This window comes from Amphichorda felina (genome assembly GCF_050947745.1).
Source record: "Amphichorda felina strain 45539 chromosome Unknown scaffold_1, whole genome shotgun sequence".
Taxonomy (NCBI): Eukaryota; Fungi; Ascomycota; class Sordariomycetes; order Hypocreales; family Bionectriaceae; genus Amphichorda; species Amphichorda felina.
The window spans coordinates 372319-393727 of record NW_028145049.1 but is presented as its reverse complement, the minus strand read 5'-3'; the positions used below and the strand labels follow the sequence as shown (position 1 = coordinate 393727).

Here is a 21409-nt window from a genome sequence, read left to right as displayed (position 1 = left end):
TGGACGACTGGCTGGGGAGCACAGTGACTATGGGAACGCTTCTTCCCGAATATAAAGGGACCGGGCAAGCTGGCATCACAGCCGACCCAGTTCCATCCGCCCATTTTGCCAAGCATAGGGGCCGGCCATAACCACACACATGTACAGCTACGAAATAGAGAACCAACAAGGCTGGGCGCGCTATGTTAATAGGTTCATGGACTTCCAGGTTAAAATCGATATTTCTCTCACATGGTGAGTGATATAATACCATGTCTACATTTCAATAACAGAATGTATGTTGGACGATGAATGTCTGTAGAATCAATGTTTTACCCAGTACTCGTGGGGGACGAAGACTTTGGACTCTAACATGTCCGCATGCATTCTGGCCGGGGTGAGTACTCATGGAATATGCGTCAGCTAGAATACGCGTCATCTAGATGGGACTCACACGATACACATTAGACCCTAATTACATTCAATATGCATGTTGGTCGCGGTGTACAAAGTACGTAAACGGAGAGCGTTACGGAACCAACAGGCTGGATCTTGATATGCACGTTGGTCGATGCGAGCATGCGCAACAGGGCAAGGTTGCGGATCCTTCACCAGCCACTTTCGAATATTGTCCACCGATCCGTACCTTGCATCGCTTTTCGAGCTCAACCTTAATAATTGATGCATTCTTTGTGGAGGCCTCCGGCCGGACGGGGCCACCGAACGGCTGGAATGAAACCTAGATTTCCCTTACGGTATGAGAACAAACCTAAGATGGACTGATAATAAGAGTTTGCAATTTCTCAAGACTGGTATCCATTTAGGCATACTGCCCATTCTGGCGGGCCGCTTCGAGACGTATCACAGGATATAGCCAGGTACTCGTAATCAAGCATGTGGGAGGGAGGCGTTGGCGGTGCTGATCATCTGACCCTTGATTTCCTCCGCAGCCATATATGCAGGTACAGGCAATAATAGATGCATATTTACTGCTTTTAGCATTTAACCACCCCTGTCCCCCATTTACACGTATCAGCTCTCTCGGAGATACCCGAATTCCATCGCCCAGCGCGGTCCAGAGCGTCGCTCAAAAGGGCCCTATCTCTAAAACATGCTCTCTAGCCCGTGTCCCCCCAGTAGCATCACAGCCCCCATGATTACGACGGCCGCCAATGCACATCCAGATGCTCTCTTTCCACCGTTGCCTGCAGAGTTGTCTGTCGGGCACGGCCCAAGCATACCCGTCGGGTCAGGCCACGTCCCATCCGTACACTGAGCCGCCTCCAGCATGGCGGACGCGACCTCGGTCGCTTCAGCGGCGCCAATGCTCGTAGGGCAAGCCTTGTTTGGGTACGGGTCCTCTTGGCTGGCTCCCAGGAGCGGGCATTTCACATCCGTGCGTATTTCGTCGTTGGTCAGAAAGTCCTGGACATTGATGGCGCCGATGGGGAACGGGCAGGGCCCTGCTTTTTCAATGTCCGGGACCGCGCCGTCGTCGGAGAGGTTGAAGAGGATGGCTTTGTTAATGACACGGTCCTCGTACGTTTGAGGCCAGGCGACGTGGTACTCCTCCCACTGCTTACGGTTGCAGCCATCGAGTATTTCGAAAGTTAGGTAGAGCTTGAGCTCCGTGAAGGTTGTATTAACCACTTTGTCGTCATGTTGTATAACCAGCCACTGGTCTCCTGGAATATCGGTGTTATTCGGGGGTTTCTCTTGCGAGTGTCCAATTGCGCCACCGTTGATCCAGTGATTAGTGTTGAGGTCGTAGAGGTCCCAGAAGATCCAAAAGGTTGAGTTCCACGCCAACCGCGCATTCTGTATCGAGAAGACGATGGGGAAGGGGTAGACCGGCTGGTAGGTAGCATTTGCCTGAGGGAAGACGAGGTTGGCCTGCATCACATCGTCCTTGACCTCTGCTGCTGCTGCTGCTGCGCCTTGGGGAGCCACAGCAGCAGCCAGCAACAGCAGGCAGGCGACGAGGCGGTGCAGCGCCGACGGACCGAGGGCAAGAATATGCATGGTTGGCATAAATGTCGAGGGATGTCCCAGCGTGGACAGAGACGCCCTGCGACTCTGTGAGGATGGGCTGACCCTCTGACTTAAACTGTTGGGAGGAGTCAGGAGACGGGCGGCCTGCAGGTACATGTAGACAGACAAGGATGGGACGCTCTTAAAGAGCGATTAAATGCCAATGGCTGCCGCCGGTTTGGCCGCACTGTTATTTTGTCAGTCGACATGCACCAACACTCGAATCACCAGACTAGACCCTTGGTTGGTCCCTTTGAATGGCACCCTGCAACCTGTGTTAGTCGTCTGCAAGATTCTCGCCAGTAAAATTACTTATGCAGATTTCGGTAGTCTCCCTCCCGCACTAGGTACACCGTAAATACATGCAGCCCCTGGTAGGATCCGCGTAATCCCTGTGTCTTTGTAAGTGGGACCATTATTGCCGCCTCAGTAGGTATGCCTTCCACCTAGTTGGTACAAACGTGTGATCATGTCTGTCTATTAGTGAACAAGTAGTCATAGCTGTCTATGTGTAAGTACCCAATACACGATACCCGTTACAATCAGTACGCAGGCGTCACCCTCGACAACTCCATAAGATTCAAGTTATTGAAACAGCTGGGCTGAGAGCCTTGGCAGTTAGTTCTACGAGTACGGATACTCACCTCATATCCCACTCTACTACGTATGCCTAATTGCCTTTCATGTTGGTTGCTCCCAGTGGCGAAGACATTATAACATTGTTGGCTTGGCAGAACTTACCAGCACAGAGGTACATTAATTAGGGGATCCTTTGTAAACCTTGGCACTGCTATGGCCGCAGGCCTCCAACTTTTGTATTTTGCACTTGTCAACATGTGTAGATTCTCTAATGCCGCAAGCCCGCAAGGAGTCATTATAGTGTTTTTTTAGAGGAAAAGGAAGAGTTGTGAAGGGTACCATCCAATAGCCCGTCTCCTTGAACACTGCTCTTCCGCTTTCTTTTCCCTCACTCACTCCCTCACCTCACATAGTTTACCCCCCAGTGCCATCAAAAACTCCCTAGAATGTTGCAACTGCCTAGTCTCGCCGTTTTCCTGTCAGTGGCAACCATCAGCAAGGCAACCAGCCTTGAGCGTCGTGGCCCTGACCCTCTTGGAAAAGTCGAGCCAGGAACGGCTGCCGGTTGTACGTGGTGGTACGAGAACAAAGATGGCTCCCTGGAATGTCGCCAGGTCCCAGCCATCATGGAAATCCCTTTTGAGGAATGGCTTGCTTGGGTGAGTTTTACCCAGACCAAGGAAAAAATTGATGGGCATGTCATAATGATTGTTTACCCAGAACCCTGCCTTGACCGAAGACTGTGGCAACTTCAAGATAGGCTACTCGTACTGCATCGAGGTCGCAGCCTCGAATCATACCAGTGGAGGACCACCTACTCCCACTTCGACATCAACGCCAAATGGAATCGTCACTCCTTCTCCCATCTTGGGCGGCATGGCCGACAACTGCTACAAATTCCACAAGGTCAAGACAACCGACACATGCGACAGCATTGTCGAGGAAAACAATATCTCCGAAAGAAAGTTCCATGGTATAAATCCGTATATCGGAAATGACTGCACTTACTTGCCTGAGGGAACAAATGTCTGTGTGGGTACCTTCGACCAAGTCCCTGGCTTCAAGCACCATGGTTGCTACTCGGAGGCCTATGTTGGTCTTCCGGGCTCGACCAAAGAGGCCCGAGCTCTGGATCACTTGGCTGTGGGAGGCCAGTCGGCCTTGACACTGGAGTGGTGCGCCGTCTATTGCATGGAAGAGAAGAAGAAGCCGCTTTTCGGCGTCGAGTTCGGCAAACAGTGCTGGTGTGGTGTCTCCCTGAACATGGGCAGCACTAAAACCCCAGCCAAGGATTGCAGTAATCCGTGCTCTGGAAACGGCAAACAGACCTGCGGAGGACCCGACCGACTCAACGTCTACGGGTCCAAGGACAGCTCTGCCCCCGTGTCGTATCGGCCTTGGGGGTGCTACACCGAGGGTACCAACACACGAGCGCTGGGAGACGACAGCTTGTGGGCCAATGACATGACCATCGAGAAGTGTGCCGACTACTGCCTAAGAGACAAGGGCACCACACATTTCAACGTGCAGAATTCCATTGAATGCTGGTGCGGTAACAACCTTGGACTGGGCTCCATCATTGCCCCATCCGCAGACTGCAGTGGCAAATGTGCTGGAAACAAAAATCAGAACTGCGGTAGCGATGCCGGAAGACTCAACCTGTTCAGCTCATCTTTTACTCAGCCGCCGATGAAGTTCAAAAACCTTGGGTGCCATACCGAGCTGGAGAGCGGACGTGCTCTGCCAAATGGTAAGTACATATATATATATCCATCCAGCCCTCGGGCAGTTCCGGGCACCGCTAACACTGGTGCCACAATAGCCAATACCAAAAATAGCAAGGGCATGACAATAGAGAAGTGTGGAAAGTACTGCATAGGCAAGGGATACAAGACATTCGGCGCCCAGAACGCAATCGAGTGCTGGTGCGGATCAAAGCTGGACGCGGGATCAAAGAAGGCGCCCGAGGCTGAGTGCAAGAGCAGCTGCCCCGGGAACACGAAGCAGAAGTGTGGTGGAAGTAAACGTCTCAGTGTGTATCAGTGGAGCGAGTAGGTAGAGTATAGTAAGTCATACAGTAGCGAAGATGCGGCTTTATACTAGGTGGGCGTCTGGCTTTGTTCAATTGTTTGTGGCTGTTGATAGAAAATTATGACACAATCCCAGTCATTCTGTCCAGCTATGGAGGCAACCCACGGGTACAGGAACAATGATCAATCCCAGGAGCAAAGAAAACATGCAAATACTAGCAGAGAAAGATTATTTGTACTACTGCTGATATATTTTCTGGATTACGTCTCCCTTAAGACAAATATTACATCTCATATGGCATCCTGCCCCACGGTTCTCCAAGCTAGGACTGGCCATATGATATACAGGTAGGTTGACTACATGTACTCGATACACCATCCCGCCTTCTCAGCTTATCCCTAAATTATTTCCTCCGACTTGCTCATGAAGCATCTCTTTCCCCTGTCCTGACAATCTTGTCGCCAATATTCTTGTTGCCTCGTTCGCAGAATGTTTCCCTTGTGGGTGGAATGTATTGTCTCAGAGCCAGCCGTAGCTGTTTCTGCATCGTGGCATCACCGCGTTACGTTTTCAACGGTACGCGTGCCAGCGCCTCATGCAGTGCCCTACGCGGTGGTGGCTGCAGTGCTGCTCGTACCGGGCCGTTCCTTGACCACGCGCTCTGTTTCGGTACGGCGTGACGCCCTGAGAAGTAGTCCCTCAATCACCACGTTGCAAAAAAGGAAAAAGCTGTTTCGCTCAAAGTTAGCATGGTTGTTGCAGCTGGAGCTTGGGATCTATGCTGAGTGGAAACTCACAATCCCAGGAAATTAAAGGCCATGATTGTATGCTTGCGGCCGCAGCGCCCAAGCATTGGGCCATGGTCGTGGCATTTTCCACCAGTCCAAGCTTGGGTGCTGAGAATGAAGGATGTGAGCCAGAGGTAGGAGAAAATGACGTTCAGCGGCGCCAAATGGCCCTCATATTTGCCGATAAGTGGCATGACTAGGGCGATGAGATAGAAACCAAGTGTCATAACAGCCTAAAGTTACCTGTAAGCTGCTGTGTCCGTTTTGACTACCCAGGGTCCAAGCAGGGATGATTGTGGAAGACATACGATGACTTCCTGGTAGACGATATGCGAGGCCCGGTGGCCTGACTTGGCTAGAAACCACGAGGCAAGGCCTGTGACTATGGCCGAGGATGCCACAATCATGAAATTGTTGCCCATTGCGGCTGTCCGCAGCAGTGCATTGCTCAGACCCATGTTGGAAGCTTGAGGGGCGAGGAGCTAGAGTCGGAGAGGTTGGCTGTGCGATAGGATGTGGTTATCGTCAAATTCGTTGGAACTTGGAGAGTCTCGCAAACATAATCTTTTGATTTTCAATGTCAGACGTTCGACTCAAATACCACGATGCAGGCCCGGGGCGGCCGGAGACAATGAGATCATATGATCTCTGGGTATCATAAACAACATTGGACAGAACGTCAGCGAGGACCCTCCATCCCAAGCTTATGGAAATTATAATTCAACCGTGACATATTGGTTCCCGGGAATCACAGCAAGATTCAACTGGCGTGCCAAGGCCAGCAGGTGATTGGCCTTGAAGGAAGCGATGACAGCCATGGCAGCTATGGAAGTTTATATAAAGTTTCCCCCCATGCTGAGACTAGGGAGCTAACCCAGTCAACCAGTTACCGGATATCTACACCGCACAATGCTCCCGCCTTTATTCTGAAGGATACTTGCCCAAAAGATGCTATCGCGGCTAGTATAGGTCAGAGACCGTTGTGTAATGCCCCACCAGCCGGCTGGCCTCGACCCGTCTTGTTTAGTTTCTTGACAAAACTCTGCTAAGTTGGATCTGTTCTCCGTCGATCAATACTAAATTAAAAGCAATGCCGATCGATCTCATAACTTTGTAAAAACAACATTAATCCATGACGATATATGATCTTAGGACCTGCACCCGGCAGAGGCGGCCGTTCCGGGTCGGTTGGAAAGGAATGTGGCCCGTAATTACCAATCATCAGGTCCAGCGACCGTACGGTCGTACAGAAAGCCCTGCGGATCATACTTGGGCTTGAGGTAGCATGGGAGGCCATCCATCAGGTAGTTTGAGTCTAGAAGGATTGCTGGAAGTCTAGCTCGTCAATGTTAGCTTGCTTCAGGTAGGCACCATTGCCCAGCGACGTGGCGCGCGCCACGACTCAAACGTCTCCAACGTCTCCAACGCCTCAGTAGCTACCTAGCTATAGATTGCCGTGATATCATCGGGGGTGACGTTTTGTGTCAGGTGCATGAGGCCACGGGGCCCTCCGTAGACACAATACTTCAAGGGTAAGTAAAATCAGAGCGATGAGAGCATCTCCAGATGCCGCACTGGGTGTATGTGATACTGGGTGTATGTAATTTACACGTAATAGTTGCTGGATAAATTCATCAAATATTGAAACAGAGAAAACCTTTCTAGCCTCGAATATGTAGAAGATTCATAACCATCTATTCTAGTCTTTGGATGAATTCCGCCAGATGGTCAGCCACTAGTTTCGGGACCTCCAAGGGCAGCAGATGGCCCGAGTCTGGCAGCACCTTGACTGTCGCCCCCTTGATATTCGTACACACTTCCGCCTCAACCCTGGCCAATGGCTCGACGTTGTCCTTATCAGCCACAACAACAGAAACGGGGACATTTATGCGTTTGGCGAGCTCCAGAATATCTTCGGCCATGACGTGCGCTGGCCAAGCCGGCCTTGCCCACTGATTCCCCCTCAGCATATCTCCCACCGTGGCTGACACCGTCTCATCCGACAAGGACCCGGCAGACAGCACGTTCCGCGTCACGAATTCGGCGCTCTCGGCAGCTTCGTACGCATGAATCTGCTGCTCGCGCATTTCAGGTGGCAGGGCAAACGGAGTCGGCGGTGCGGGCGCAATCAGGACGACTCCCCGAAGGCCAACAACGCTGCCGCGGCCTGCCACAGCCTGGGCGACCTTTCCACCCATGGAGTGACCGACTATGATGATGTTTTGAAGATGATAGTGCAGGATGACAGCTTCGACATCGTCAGCGAGATAAGCGATCGAGTACGCGTTCTTGTCCTCCGGTCCGGTCGACTGTCCCCAGCCGCGAAAGTCCAGAGCCAGAGTTGGATATTGACTGGCAACCAGGGAGTTGACGGGCGACCAAGTTGAGGAAGACCCGCCCCAGAAGTGGAGGAAAACGACTGTTGGCACATTGGTGGTGCCTGTAGTGAGTTTTTCGGTCGCTGGTGAGGAGCGGACCACGTGAAGCTTGACGTCCGGCCTCAGCTCGACAAACTCCGAAGTAGTTGTAAACCTCATGCTGCGGTTAGATTGATTTGGGTTGAATGATGATGTGCGTTTGGTCTCTGTGGGTTGCAGAGCTGTGCCGTATTGGTTGCGCGAAAAGATGTATAAGTCCACAATTAGCTGCCCATGACGCGGTGGTAGCTGTCATTTTTATCTACCTGTAGTCATTTAGATCCGAAGTGACTCGGGGATGAAGTTCCCAAGTTGACCCGCCTCCGGCGACCGCGGACGGCATCTCGGCACCGGGTGGAGAAGAGGGACGCCGTAAACACCGTGCCTGGGCCCTAGACTCCGATGGGAATGATTCCACATCATTGCAGCATGATTCCACATCGCTCCACACTGCGACCAAGGCCTTTGGTTTGTGTCGTGAGAAATATAGTCATTTTTCCTTCAAACTAAATAAGATTCAATCTTCAAAAGACCAACAACTGCCTGCACGCTTTGCCGCGCATGTCTCAACATAAACGTCGCCAGCTCCTTGTAGTGCTTCCTCCTGCACTCCTCGGGAAGATCATCCTCGTCGTCGTCGCCGAGGGTCGAAGCCTCCCACATAGTAGATGCATTCGCCACAATACCAAGGTACTCCGCACGATCAGCCTCCGTAGCACCCATACAGATCATTGTACCCCCATATTTAATCAAGAGCATATTCAGAATGAGGCAACACATCTGTCCATTACCATACAAAAATGGTTGGATATTAGCAAACATGTGACAATATTTGGCCGCGAGCGCAATGGGGTCGATCTGCCCCCTTTCCGAGGCCCTTCTAAGGTCTTCGTCCAGACAAGAAATCATCCTCTGCATCGCAGCGGGGACCAGGTCGTGATCCGTAAACGAGTGCAGGCCTGCGGCGGCGGGACACTTCCTGTAGACGCCGCCATACTCCCTCCACGAAGTCCCGTCTGGGGCGTCAATTTTGTGCGTGAAGATCCAATGTGTTTCGCGGATAATGTCCTCGGACAGACTGTGGCCGTCGATGCACACTCGGCGCAGCATGTACTTGGCGGCCAGGGCGTGGTGGATAATCTCTCGTTGTCTTCGCACGATGGAATCCGGTGTAACAGGCAACCCCCTTCGCTCCATCTCGTACTTCAAGGCTTCGTATTCGTATTTGCGGTCGCTCAAGTTGCTGGAGTGTTTTTCGCCCCGGAAAATAGGTCGGCAGAACCTAAGGGTCATGTCGATGCCCAGTCCAACTCGTCCGATCAGGTTCGACGCGAAAACCATCAGTGCGAGGGTGTCAACTAGATACTCGTCCAGAATGCTTGGATGAACCATCGTCTTGACTTTCTGGGAAAATTCGCTCACATAGTCCTGAAATTCGGGGTAGGCCTCGTGGGGATCTATGCTACCCTGGTAGTAGCCGTAGGCGGGATCCATGGTAATGGTCATGCATCGCTCTTTCAATAGGAGGCCGCGGATGCAACGACCGATGTGTAAGTCCCCTCCAAAATCAGCCATAATGAGTAGGTATTTATGACGTGTTACTGTTGCTAGTTGAAGTAATATGCACGGTGTCAAGTTGAGGTGGTAGGATATTGGGGTCGAAGTGGTGTTTATAAACCATAGGAGCTTCTTTGTTGCCACGTCAACATTTAGATTTGAGGCAAAACTATATTCTATTTTGGAACACAAAACGTGTAGGATACCTTATTTATGGTTGGCCATTGCTACCTTGATGGGTATCAGTACTTGCAGTAATAGTCCGTCGGGCCAGATTCCCATCATTTTTGTAGCAGACCGCATGTACATCCAAGTATCTACGATTATCATCACTTCTATCATCAATGATTGTTATCTTGAACCCTCTCCAGCCAGCCACTACCGGTTTACCCCCAATCAAACTATCAGGTACCGGGCTACAAGCACTCATGTTTCACCTACCGAGAGTGTATTACCACCAGCCTCAAGGATATACAACCTGTCACGGACAGGGCTATTCTGAAGTATTGGCATTATATACTACTTCTTATACATGACGCCAATCTGTATTACTCTGGGGCCGACGTAGGCACTGCCCATACTTCTCCTCTCGGAAGGATGCTTCAAACCTATGCGATATTCACAATCTCTCTCTGCCGCGGTCATTACATGTACATATATCACCCATCTTTTACACGATAGATGTTAGTAAGGACGCCGATTTAGTTTCTGGATTTATCTCCCGCCAAACCAAGGAATATTCAATCAACGTTCTCATGGCTTCAACGCCGGGTTGTCCTGACCTTCAAGATACCATATAAGCCAAAACAGCCATTAGCGACTAGCTTTAGAGATTTGAAGGATCTCCCTCATAATATGCGATACCTATCCCTCCAAGAACTAATATCATTCGGTGCGAAGTAAGACGCAAAAGTGTCCTAGGATGATGACTGCGATGGGGTCCTCCTGGGGAAGACCGGTCACGAATGCATCCTCCACCTGGTAGATCCAGTGGAAAACAACTTCCATCTGGCCTTGGGTGACGACCCAGGAATGGCGGCCGTGCCAAAAGTAGACTCGGAACAGAATTTCAGATCTTTTGGGGAGAGCCACGGAACCTGACCTATCTATAATAACGAAACGATAGTGGATCAATACGAGTTTACCTCTTCAACCCTTAATACTATCTAATAATTATCTCCCTTAATTAATTATTAATCTAATTAACACTTATCTATTTAACCACCAAGGCAAGGCCGCGTAAGGCATTAAGGCATTAGGAGTCTCGATGGTCAATCATATCCCAAGTTCAGCGTACAGCGTGAAGAGAAGGTGGGGAGTGCGGCTCAGCCCGTCGAGATTAGGAAGAATAGATAATCAGGGCATCGCTGTCACTGTGGAGTGAGGCCTTAGTATCAAGCCGAAGGTTTCATTTCGATGAGACGTAGCTAGGCTACGGGAGCTTATGGTAATCTGTGAGCTTCCAGCTCTAAACTCCAAATGAAAATTCCATCACTTCGAGAGTCCAGGGAGCCGGCACCTTCTTTCCTACGAGTTGCGAGCAACCATATTCGCATTTACCCTAATACCCCACCTCCCACAATCTAGCAGAGCGTAGCCTCTATCTCCTTCATCTCCAGCTTCATTATGAGAGAAGAATTCTTCTATCTCCACTCTCCGTTCTTTCATGGCCACGGTCTCCTCCACTGCTAGCCCTCCATTACGGTGATATGCTCAATTCTATCTCATTAAGTCAACACTGTCTTTCACATGCAACCTCTTGAGAGTGTCAACGCCAGAGAGACGAATATCGACATCTCTCGCTGGCAAACAAGTCAGAACTCAGAATTGTCTGCTTCCATCATCGGAACTATCGAATTAGCCCTCGCTTTTCTTACTTTGGTTGTGGGCTGGGTCACTTGTCACAAAATGATCTGCCGTCGCGGTTGCGGAAGGGACATACAGGTACCTATGAGATGATGCACATCAAGGCTAATGGTCCAGCGATCTCTTGGATCATCAGCTTGCGAGCTGACGTCGGCAGATAGTCACATGGAAGCATTTGGTATAATCACAATTGAGAGATCATCAAAGATCCGTTTGAACTGAGAGTTGTATAATGTGGTTGTTAATTTCCTCCAAATTTCAGTCCTACTACGACGAGGTGATGATTGATGAAAAGAGAAGCAGATACTCAGAAGACATAAGGAGCCCAGATAGCGAAGGGCCCGACGCCTCATTAGGCAACCGAAGACTTGGTCTTGTCCACGGGACCTTCTCCGCTGCGTTTCTGCACTGTATCACCAAATTTGTTGTGGAATTGCCGGATCTTAGCGACCGTGTCAGAGATAGGAGACGGCGGGATCTCACGCTTAGCGTGCAAGAAATGCGCTCTGCGCAGGACACGGCTAGAGCCAATCTGGCTTCCCGTCGATTCTGGGGTAGAACCGGGGGGGCTAGATAATCCTCTAGCGGCACTCATCTCTTCCCGAAGAGCTGTGATGGCGGCTGAATAGACCAGGTTCTTGAGGTCGGAGCCAGTGTAGTCGGGAGTTGCTCTCGCCAGTTCAAAGAGATCCACATCATCAGCCAAGGACTCTCCTTTCAGATGAATCTTCAGAATCTGCTCCCTGGCGGCTACATTTGGTATGTCCACCATGATGCGTCTGCCCAGGCGACGCAAGATTCCCTCGTCAATATCAAAAGGCCTGTTCGTCGCTGCCACCACAACTGGGTTTGTGAACCCTCCAGAGTTGATTCCATCCATCCCCACCAAGAACTCGTTGAGGTACTGCTGGTGGCTTTGTCGGACTTCTGCTGAACGTGAGCGAAATATTGCGTCTGCTTCGTCGATGAAGATGATGCAGGGATATTCTCTGCGTGCCAAGGCGAACATGTCCTTTATCTTCTTTTCGCCGGTGCCAACGTATTTGGAGTTGATATCTGCCCCGGAGATGGCTAGAATCTTGGAACTAGCTTGTTTCGCAAGCGCTCGGACAAGCAAGGTCTTTCCAGTGCCCGGTGGACCATAGAGAAGGACCGATTGAGAGGCGCATCTAGACAGAATACCATAACCGAAAGCATCCGGGTGATGCATCGCCAGCGTCACATTTTCAACAGCCTCAATCGTACAAGAGTCGATGTGAACATCGGCAAATGTCGTCGTAATTTTCTCTGAATTATATTAGTACCAATAGAGCCCTATCAATATCATAGAGGTTCACTAACCAGGCTGGACAATACAGCTTCGTAGCTCATCTATCTTGTTGGCTTTCATGGGAAATATAGCCCGGAACTTTTTGGGCCTCTCGCCCTCGCTCTCATCGGACGAGGGCTCCCTGGGCCGTTTCGAGGCGTCATCTTTCGCATCAGGCGCAGCCACTTTCGGACCTCCGTTTTCGAATTCTGATGCTCCTTGGCTGTTATGAGGCTGTGATCCTGCTTTACCACATTGGTCGTGGGTATTGGTCCTGCACTCAGCCAGCGGAGGAGTTTGCATGGGGTTCTCCATTGCGTAAGGAAGGTGCCGCTCTGCTGGAGGAATGAAATCAGAGATGAAGGTGCTTCTTGGTGATGTTGATTGCCGAGTAGAAGAATTTGATCACAAATAGCCTAGGAAGACAGTGGGCTCGTTATATATCACTTTAGAAAGCTAGACATTATATACATTTAGAATAATTTTTTAGAAGTTCCAAAAGTCTGAACTTTCGCTCCAAGACAGGAGGAGGAGTGCCTTAGCCCCTCTGGAAAAGTTTCCCTTTGTTATAATCCAATGCTAAAGCATACGAAGACGCCCAACATTGCCTTTTCATGCATGTCTGACCAACGCCATGATACACAACATCGTTCGGTATGCCCTGGCCCAATAGATATCCGCGCCCACCCCTCTCTACAGATGCGTCACGCGCGGGCGACACATCATCGCCCTATCATACGGCTGCCCAGTTGGGCACGAGCTGGCTCTCCCGCTTGGTACTGTTGGCAGCCTCGTTTTGATGACTTGTGCCGAAAGTTTTGGACGGCGAATTATTCTGTCTGCATCAAATGACATATAGCTCAGAAGGTTTGCTGACGTGGCGGTGAGAAGTTCGAACATTGCAAAGTTCGAACATTGCACAGTTCGAACCTTTTCAAGTTCGAAACTGCGAACACGATATAGTTTATCCATCATCCCAACCTCGGAGCCACAACTCAGTTCTCTTTCACTTAACTTTGTAATCATTAGCCTTTTTTTGATTCATCTCACCCCCCGTCTCTGACACTTGACAGTCAACCATCGCTTCCCGCCCTGCAATGTCCCTGAACCGGCGGAAAGGGTGCGTGGCCCGCCGAAATACCTCTGGGCTAGGCATAAAGACACCATCAAGGACCTTTATAAAAGCTCCAGCCTGAAAGAAGTCATGAAAATCATGGAGGCGCGAGATTTCAAAGCTAGGTTAGTGAATCGTCAGGAGGTCATTGCCGACCGCACTAATTCTCCATGGGTGCACAGTGAACAGCAGTACAAGATCAAGCTCAACGAGTGGGGCATTCACAAGAACAAGAGGAAGGGAGGAGATAATCGATTTGGCCGAGGCGATCAAAACATAGGTATTAATACCCTCAGACATGATGGCTACACAGTCGCTAAAGCTATTACCAGCCCAGACTGAAGCAACGGGAGCGGCAACTTCTGGGTGAGAAACTCCTCCGCCTGCAAATGTAAGCTGACCTGTGGCAGCGATGCTGCTCTATTTCTGATCGATATGGTACAGATGTCCTCTGCACTCATATCTGGCGCCATCCCAGGTGGTTCTAGTCAAACTCTGTGGGATGCCAATCCAGTTGACATTCTAGACGGCAATCTAGACAGCAGTCTGGACTTATTCGGAATGGCAGATTCCAATGACCCCTTCAATATTCACTTCCATCCAGACACCTACGAGCCTGTAAATCTTGGCATTCCGCAGAATCAAGGAATGTCGGCCACATCGAGGACCTTTCACGCGACTGGCACCAAAATTCGACAACCTATCCACCAAGCAGCTCAATCTGGATATCTCGACATGGTGAAGCTTTTACTTGAGAGGGACCCTTTGTGCGCGGGGCTTGCTGGTACTGATGGTGCCACGGCGATTTGGATTGCCTCCCAGCAAGGTCATATCGAAGTCGTCAAACTCTTGCTTACCTACGACGGAATCGATATCAACGCTCCGATCAAAGAGTCCTTGCGCACGCCCATTCATCAGGCTGCACAGGGTGGTCATACCGAAGTAGTGAGGTTATTATTGTCACGCGAAGCGGCGGCTGATCGAGTCGACAAGGGTAACATAACACCGCTGTGGAGCGCTGCCCAGCAGGGCTATCATGAAATCGTCCAGATCTTGATAGACGCAGGAGGTGACAAGGAGTCTGCTTCTAAAAATGGATGTCGTCGGCCCCTTCACCAGGCCGCACAGAATGGCCACCTCGAGGCAGTTAGGATACTGTTGGAAGCCGGTGCTAAAGTTGATCCGCACAAAGACAGCTATGATGACGAGACCCCTTCGCCTCTCTGGCTTGCGGCTCAGCAAGGACATTGCGAAATTGCTAAGCTTCTAATTCGAAAGGGGGCTGACACAAATTTTTCCATACATCCATCAAAGCGCTTCCCGATTCATCAAGCTGCGCAGAACGGGTATCTAGACATGGTCGGTCTTCTTCTCCAAAACAACGCAGATGTCAATGTGCGAGAACAGGACGACTGGCCTCCAATGATGATTGCGGCCCAGCAAAACTATACCGAAATCGTCGACCTCCTTCTGCGGAATGGCGCAAACGTCAACGCCGAAGAAAAAGACGGCGCAACTGCTCTGTGGATAGCTTCCCAGCAAGGACACGTGCAGGTTATGGAGAAACTCCTGGAATATGGTGCGAAGTCGTTTGCAACCAGGTCCTCTCTAAGGCGACCAATCCACCAAGCGGCGCAAAATGGGCATCCCGAAGCAGTGAAGCTACTGTTGGCGAAGGACCCCCAAGATGCCCATGCAGAGGAGAAGAAAGGCTGCACCCCACTGCTTCTTGCATCTCAGGGGGAAACACCTGGCCATCTCGAGGTTGCGATGTACCTTGTTCAAAATGGCGCGCAGGTGGTTACCTAATGTCTCTCTTGGGCAAGGCAGACTCGGGGGTCGGGGTCATTATGTAGATTGCCGCGGCAGGACTTCTTTTGAAACCTTCTCTACTTAGCCTGTGTTTTATTTGATATTCTCTTTCTAATTTAAAGCTTCTTTGGTCGCCGTCCCTGCATCTGGCAACAATGGCTCACTCAAATCACTCTAGAGCTACATTAATTTTCTCATAAAGCGAGATTGGATAATTGGGGGCAGGCGCCTCTAAAACCACTCACCAAGGTAAGCATATCCGCCTCCGATTTGATTGCATTTAGATCGGCTTTTCCCACTATCCCAGCTGTAGCCCCTAATTCCTAAAGAATTCTCGCTCTAGATCTCTAGACTATGGAAATATAACTACTATATATAAGAATACAAATAAAAGACGTATAAGAATAAAGTTTTTTTATAACGGGCCTAATACTTAAATCTTAGGAAATTCGTTATAATAAAGATAATAGTAAAAGCTATTAATATAATAATATAAATACTAATAATGTAAAGGTTTTAAAAGTTTTGAAAATCAGGTTAAATATACAACTGCGAATATAGATAATATGTCAGGACTAGATACACGGAGGAGACTAAAGAGATATAACGAGGCAGTTTATCGGTAGTATAGCGCCGATATTGCAATTATATGGCACACGGCGACTGTATGATGTCTGAAGAATATAAGGTCTTGACGGGAGGGAGTGGTCATATAAGTCGCTGTCACGTGGCCCCTCCTTGGCCCATTGCACATGACTTCGTGGCTCGGAGGCAGGTCGACGCGATCTCGTCTCTTCTACCTCTAATATAATTAATATACAGAATAAATTATTATAGGTATAATTATACTTCAAATATTAAAATCATATATATAAAATATATAAGAATTATATTCATTATATATATATATATATATAACCTTGGCATGTCGATATAAAATTCTGGATTTTAAGAAGAAAAAATAGATAATAAGGATTATTATAATCCCTACCTAAGGTATCTATAATAATAATACTTATGCTACTGCTGAGCCGCTGATTCCATTATAATAACCCCCAACCTCCGAATTCCCGACTTTCGGGTACGTTACCATTTTATCTTCCAGGCAACGAGGGATTCCCATCAATTAACTCCAGACACCTGCATTGCCCCGCACCAGAGGTGATGTCGTCAGGCCAAACATATGATCCTCAACCCAAACCTTCTCCATCTTATCATCGAGATGTTTGGGCCATTGTGGTTATGTTGCAGGTGTAGCCCCCAACATGAGTACCGACATGGGTGCGGATCTGCCATGTCGCAAGCCGGAGTGCTTTAGATCAACCATGCTCGTCTATTCTCAACTTCCCTTTGAGTGGATGAGAGAGAAAAGAGAAAGAAAAAGACGGCGGATAAATAGGCCGTCTGAGTGTACTCATGAACGGTACAGGTAGGACGATGCGCGAGCCTCCCAGCTCTTATAGGGGTCCTTTTTGGGGATGGGATTGGTCTGCTTGGTGGCCTTGGATTTGAGATGTGAGCTCAGAGTCCCTAGAGGGGGTGTGTTAGCAACCATGTGGGTGTTTAGTACTGCTGATGGGCACTGTACCAGTCTTGGAGTATGTCGATGCGGTGTCGATCATGGTGACCTCAGACGCGGCATCAGAGGTGGCGGTCTGGGCTTGCTTGGAGTTGGAAGTGAAAGGCATGATGAATAGAATTTAGGGGTGCTTTAAGTTGTTTAGAGTGTTGCAATTTCAAAATTGAAAGCATCAAAGATTGAAGATTAGTGTGGTTGTTGATGTAAGTGGATATGGGTTGTTGCCGGAGCTGTGAATGGGATGATCGGGTCTGTGTTGATCAAAATTCATCATATGCCAGGACATGGAGACTCTTTAATAGTCTGCGCAAACTCATGCCGATACCCCAATGGAGTGTATTTGAAAGCAAGCCAGGGATTAATGCCATACGTTGGAATCATCCACCGAGACGAGTCATCGCCGACGGATGGCACTCCGTAAGCCGAGCGCCGAGATCCGTGACAGCGCATGTTTGTAAGAGTTTTGGGTGTGTTAGCTTACTCACTGTCTGCGCCCTTTGTTTGTCAAATGAAGTGAGGCTGCCAACTGTCAAACCAAGCCACCGCTTCCCAATTCGTCCAATATTCGCACTTGGTCGTGTTTCGTACAGCGCCGTATGTATTTACGAATACATACGAAAGAACCAGTTTCGCACATTTAGCCGGGAACTGAGGTCAGATCCGGTATTGTTTCGGAACGGCGCTGGTAGATTCCCACCATCGCTCCGTCCTACTCGATCCACTGCCGTGCGTCTAGCACTACTGATGAGTGTTAATTGGCCAGATGGGGGTTATGGATGACAGATCAGAATATTGCACCATGGCCTGACACTGGAGTGATGACAAACGTGGAGCCGAGGCCGAGGCCGAGGCCGCACAACACCAGACCGACCTCAGCGGAGCCAAATTCGATTCCATCACCAGCGTCGCAAGCCTCCACGCGGCCCAAACTTGAAGAGTTTTTTTGTTACATGTGGCCGGCAATGACCACCGGTGACTCGGTCCTGCGCCGTCGCAACGGCCGTCCCCAGGCCTGCGATCCTTGCCGAAGTCGCAAGGTGTCGTGCGACCATACGCAGCCCGTGTGCCTCCGGTGTCAACGACGCAAGCAACAGCACCAATGCGTCTACACCATTACCAGTCACTCAGTGTCGTCAGCCGGCACGAGGACGCCCATTTCCCGGTCTCGGCCAGGAATTAGGAGTCGTAGAGAGCCTCATAATCCGACCAGGGCGACATCGTCATCGTCGTCATCATCGCCAGCCTCCTTGCTCCCAGACCTCGCCCGTTCACCGAGGCCGACCTCGACATCCGACTCCGCCCCCTCTTCTACCACCACCCCGGCGCCCCGTCAGTCAGGCTATCTCGGCTACACCAGCCACTCAATCGTCTACCAGGAGACAGCCCACAGCCTGTCTCGCCTGCAGGGCGCTGGAATCCCTTCCCTCCCCGCCCAGCCCCATGTCTCTGCCCGTGGTGGCCCCACTCCCGGCCCCGTGCCGGCACCATTATCTCCCCTGACGCGAGAGATGTGCCTTGTCGTCCTCCGTGGCCTGGCGGGCCTTGACCTTGCCGTCGTGTCGCCAGGCTCCTCGGCCGGCATGTTCAGTGGTTGGGCCGGCGTCCTGGCCTGGCGCATCTACCCCTTGGTCCAGGCACGCCTCGGCGGCAGCGGCGAAGTAGACGACTCGCACCTCGAGGAGATGGCACGGATGCTGTGCGCAAACACGGCGAAGCCCATCTCCGAGGACGCGACGGACCTGGAAGGGTGGGTGGAGCAGTTCATAGGGGACAACCTCCGATGGGAGTCGCTAGGCTTGCTCTTCACGTCGCGGGACCTCTCCCTGGCGCGTGAGCCCGTCGGCGGGGAGAGCCTGCTGACATACTTGAGCGTGTGCATTGATCTGGCCAGGAAGTTCTCCGATGGAAACCTGTTTCAACTCTATCTATGCTACCGGCGCGTCATTATGGAGTCAAAGGAGGCAGGTGATGCTAGTACGTTGTTTCATTCCTCACCGTTGTGCTTTGTATCGACATTATAACTTCTACCCGGCAGGCCTCGCATGCTGGAGTGCCCACGCCGAGAGCGTCTCTCTGATGACCTTTCTGGGCCTCCACGCCGACGCCGACTCGCCGTCGTACACGCCGACATTTGTCTCGGAGCTGCGCCGTCGCCTGTTCGCCCACGTCTTCAACATAGACAAGGTGGTCACATCATTCCAAGGCCGCCCACCAATGCTGAGCTCCCGGTACGCGTTGCCGCCCTTGCTGCTGGACATTCCCGATGCGACCTTTTTAAGTGATGAGGAGACCTTGCGGCGGGCCGTTAGTGAGCTGGACGAGAACGGGTGGAGCACGGTGGGTGATCCTTCCTCGGCGACAATGCTCCGGGCGCGTGTCAAACTGTCGTACATAAAGGACAAACTCATTGAGCTAGTGCTTTCCTCCCACCGACAGGCAAGCGTTGAAACACTTCTGTGAGTCGAGCCCGGACGCTTATCCAATACCAGAGCTGCGCTGACCCCGAGACCAGGGACATAAAGAACAGAGCCACCGAGGTATACGCCGAGTTCCCTCCCACCATCCGCTATAGCCCAGCAGACATCGAGGACCATAGCATAGACTCTGAGTTCCTATACGCACGCATCCTCATCCGCATCGAGTACCTGCAGAACCTCTTCTTCGCAGAGCGCCTCCTGCAGCGGCACGCGGCGGGTCAGAATACGGGCGCGGACGATAGCGGCGACTTGCTGCTCATCAGCTTCGACATGGTGGTCCTGACGCTGACCTTCTGGATCCACGCGGACCGCTTCGTCGAGATGAACAGAGACTTCGAGTGGCTGGTATGATCTGTCAACCCCTATCCAATTATCACGACAGCATCTGACAGCGCAGGTCATGAGCTATGCGGCCCCGGGCGGCGGCATCCTGTGCATGGAGCTCCTCCGCCCGACCTTTGCAGGCCCACACCACCCGCGCAACGCCAGCATCTCGCGCTCGTCCATCATCCAGCAGCTGAGCCTACTTGTGGGCTTCCTCGGGTGGGTCAGCGCCGATGCGCCCAACGCAGAGCTGTGCGCGAGCTGTCGGACCGTCATCCAGCATGTGCTAGACCACACGCTCAATGGAGGCAGCGTATTGAGCCAGCAGAGCCAGCAGCAAAATGACCATGTTGCTGTGGAGAACCAGTCGCTGGGGAATGCGCTAGGTCAAGTCATGGATGCGGACAATCCCTTCTTTAGCTTTGAGCTGCTGGATACATACGACTGGCTGCGGCCGGATGATATGGGGACCGAGGGCGTGTCGCTCTGATGTGCGAGTATTGACTGATGATTGATGAAGTTGGACCCAAGCGACCCTTCGAGTCTCGTGTGATGATGGAAGTGTCAAGATTCAGTCGACGCAAGTGCAAAGCTTGAGAACCCCCTCCAGCCCCAAGGGGTCAGCGCAATTCGGGCAGTAACGACCCAGGAAACAGATGATCGATTGAGGAAACAAGGTATCGTTTGATCTCAACTGATGTAAGGATGTTGTTTTCTCCAAGTCAGTGGAAGCCCTAAGCTGCCATTTGACCCCATCGCACGTCTTCCTCCCTCGACTAAGCCTGCCTGCCGCCTGCCGTCCTAACAGCGGACCTGTCACCCCACTGCAAAAAAAAAAAAAAAAAAAAAAAAGAAGCCTGGACAGACGAGTCCACCACCATCACCACACTCATTCACCAATGAAGCAAAAAATAAAGGATCTGATGAGACTGGGACTCGAACCCAGGAGGATTGCTCCACCAGGAAATGAATTAAGGTAACCTTAACCTGACGCCATAACCAACTCGGCCATCTCACCGATTTGATATATTTGGAGCGAAGTGGAATCCGCATATCAGCCAGTCGAGATGGGCCCGGCGCTAGAAGAAAAAAAATTGCCTCAAAGGGGAAAAAAAAAGGGCAGTTGCTGAAGGAAAATGCAAAAAGAAATGATGAGACTGGGACTCGAACCCAGGAGGATTGCTCCACCAGGAAATTAACGCTAAGGTAACCTTAACCTGACGCCATAACCAACTCGGCCATCTCACCATTGGTTATTGTTGGAGAACCTTGCTGTATTTTTCTTCATATACCCATATCACACCTGGGAGCCTTGTCTCGCAAGGCTACCCGGGAGCCACGCCGAGAGGTTGTCCCTTTAAAGCTTCACGACCGACCTACATAGAAATTATAAATTTATAGGCGAATGTTTTTAGATTCTAATGTGAAATTTTGCTGAGGATAAGATTTGGGAGTTATTTGGGTCTGTATTTGAGAATTGTGGTTATAGTTCGTAATGGACAGAAGAGTTATGACCTTCAGATTAAAGTTGTCACAACGGCCGTTT

General features: G+C 50.8%; 8 protein-coding genes and 2 non-coding genes across 10 annotated transcripts; 3 read left to right on the top strand and 7 right to left on the bottom strand.

The window, feature by feature from the left end:
- Window positions 1-1083: 1083 nt before the first annotated feature.
- ACO1O0_000127 (uncharacterized protein) lies at window positions 1084-2001 on the bottom strand (the record flags this gene model as incomplete). The annotated part of the gene is made up of 1 exon (XM_083189629.1): window positions 1084-2001. One exon carries the CDS (start codon window positions 1999-2001, stop codon window positions 1084-1086), a length of 918 nt encoding a protein of 305 aa, XP_083053488.1.
- Window positions 2002-3215: 1214 nt separating this feature from the next.
- ACO1O0_000126 (uncharacterized protein) lies at window positions 3216-4644 on the top strand (the record flags this gene model as incomplete). Its single annotated transcript, XM_083189628.1, has 3 exons — window positions 3216-3248; window positions 3310-4339; window positions 4412-4644. 3 exons carry the CDS (start codon window positions 3216-3218, stop codon window positions 4642-4644), a joined length of 1296 nt encoding a protein of 431 aa, XP_083053487.1.
- Window positions 4645-7102: 2458 nt separating this feature from the next.
- ACO1O0_000125 (Alpha/Beta hydrolase protein) lies at window positions 7103-8168 on the bottom strand (the record flags this gene model as incomplete). The annotated part of the gene is made up of 2 exons (XM_083189627.1): window positions 7103-7940; window positions 8164-8168. The coding sequence occupies 2 exons, from the start codon at window positions 8166-8168 to the stop codon at window positions 7103-7105; spliced, it is 843 nt and encodes a 280-aa protein (XP_083053486.1).
- Window positions 8169-8326: 158 nt separating this feature from the next.
- On the bottom strand, window positions 8327-9331 carry ACO1O0_000124 (uncharacterized protein; the record flags this gene model as incomplete). Its single annotated transcript, XM_083189626.1, has 1 exon — window positions 8327-9331. The coding sequence occupies one exon, from the start codon at window positions 9329-9331 to the stop codon at window positions 8327-8329; it is 1005 nt and encodes a 334-aa protein (XP_083053485.1).
- A 2269-nt stretch (window positions 9332-11600) lies between these two features.
- ACO1O0_000123 (ATP-binding protein) lies at window positions 11601-12872 on the bottom strand (the record flags this gene model as incomplete). Its single annotated transcript, XM_083189625.1, has 2 exons — window positions 11601-12535; window positions 12590-12872. The coding sequence occupies 2 exons, from the start codon at window positions 12870-12872 to the stop codon at window positions 11601-11603; spliced, it is 1218 nt and encodes a 405-aa protein (XP_083053484.1).
- Window positions 12873-13761: 889 nt separating this feature from the next.
- Window positions 13762-15480, top strand: ACO1O0_000122 (ankyrin repeat domain-containing protein; the record flags this gene model as incomplete). The annotated part of the gene is made up of 2 exons (XM_083189624.1): window positions 13762-13951; window positions 14150-15480. The coding sequence occupies 2 exons, from the start codon at window positions 13762-13764 to the stop codon at window positions 15478-15480; spliced, it is 1521 nt and encodes a 506-aa protein (XP_083053483.1).
- A 1417-nt stretch (window positions 15481-16897) lies between these two features.
- On the bottom strand, window positions 16898-17171 carry ACO1O0_000121 (uncharacterized protein; the record flags this gene model as incomplete). The annotated part of the gene is made up of 2 exons (XM_083189623.1): window positions 16898-17013; window positions 17072-17171. The coding sequence occupies 2 exons, from the start codon at window positions 17169-17171 to the stop codon at window positions 16898-16900; spliced, it is 216 nt and encodes a 71-aa protein (XP_083053482.1).
- An 853-nt stretch (window positions 17172-18024) lies between these two features.
- On the top strand, window positions 18025-20353 carry ACO1O0_000120 (uncharacterized protein; the record flags this gene model as incomplete). Its single annotated transcript, XM_083189622.1, has 4 exons — window positions 18025-19036; window positions 19098-19518; window positions 19575-19884; window positions 19937-20353. The coding sequence occupies 4 exons, from the start codon at window positions 18025-18027 to the stop codon at window positions 20351-20353; spliced, it is 2160 nt and encodes a 719-aa protein (XP_083053481.1).
- A 431-nt stretch (window positions 20354-20784) lies between these two features.
- Window positions 20785-20881, bottom strand: ACO1O0_000119. Its single transcript has one exon. It is a non-coding gene; the product is annotated as a tRNA-Leu (tRNA).
- A 131-nt stretch (window positions 20882-21012) lies between these two features.
- ACO1O0_000118 lies at window positions 21013-21111 on the bottom strand. Its single transcript has one exon. It is a non-coding gene; the product is annotated as a tRNA-Leu (tRNA).
- Between the last annotated feature and the right edge of the window lie 298 nt (window positions 21112-21409).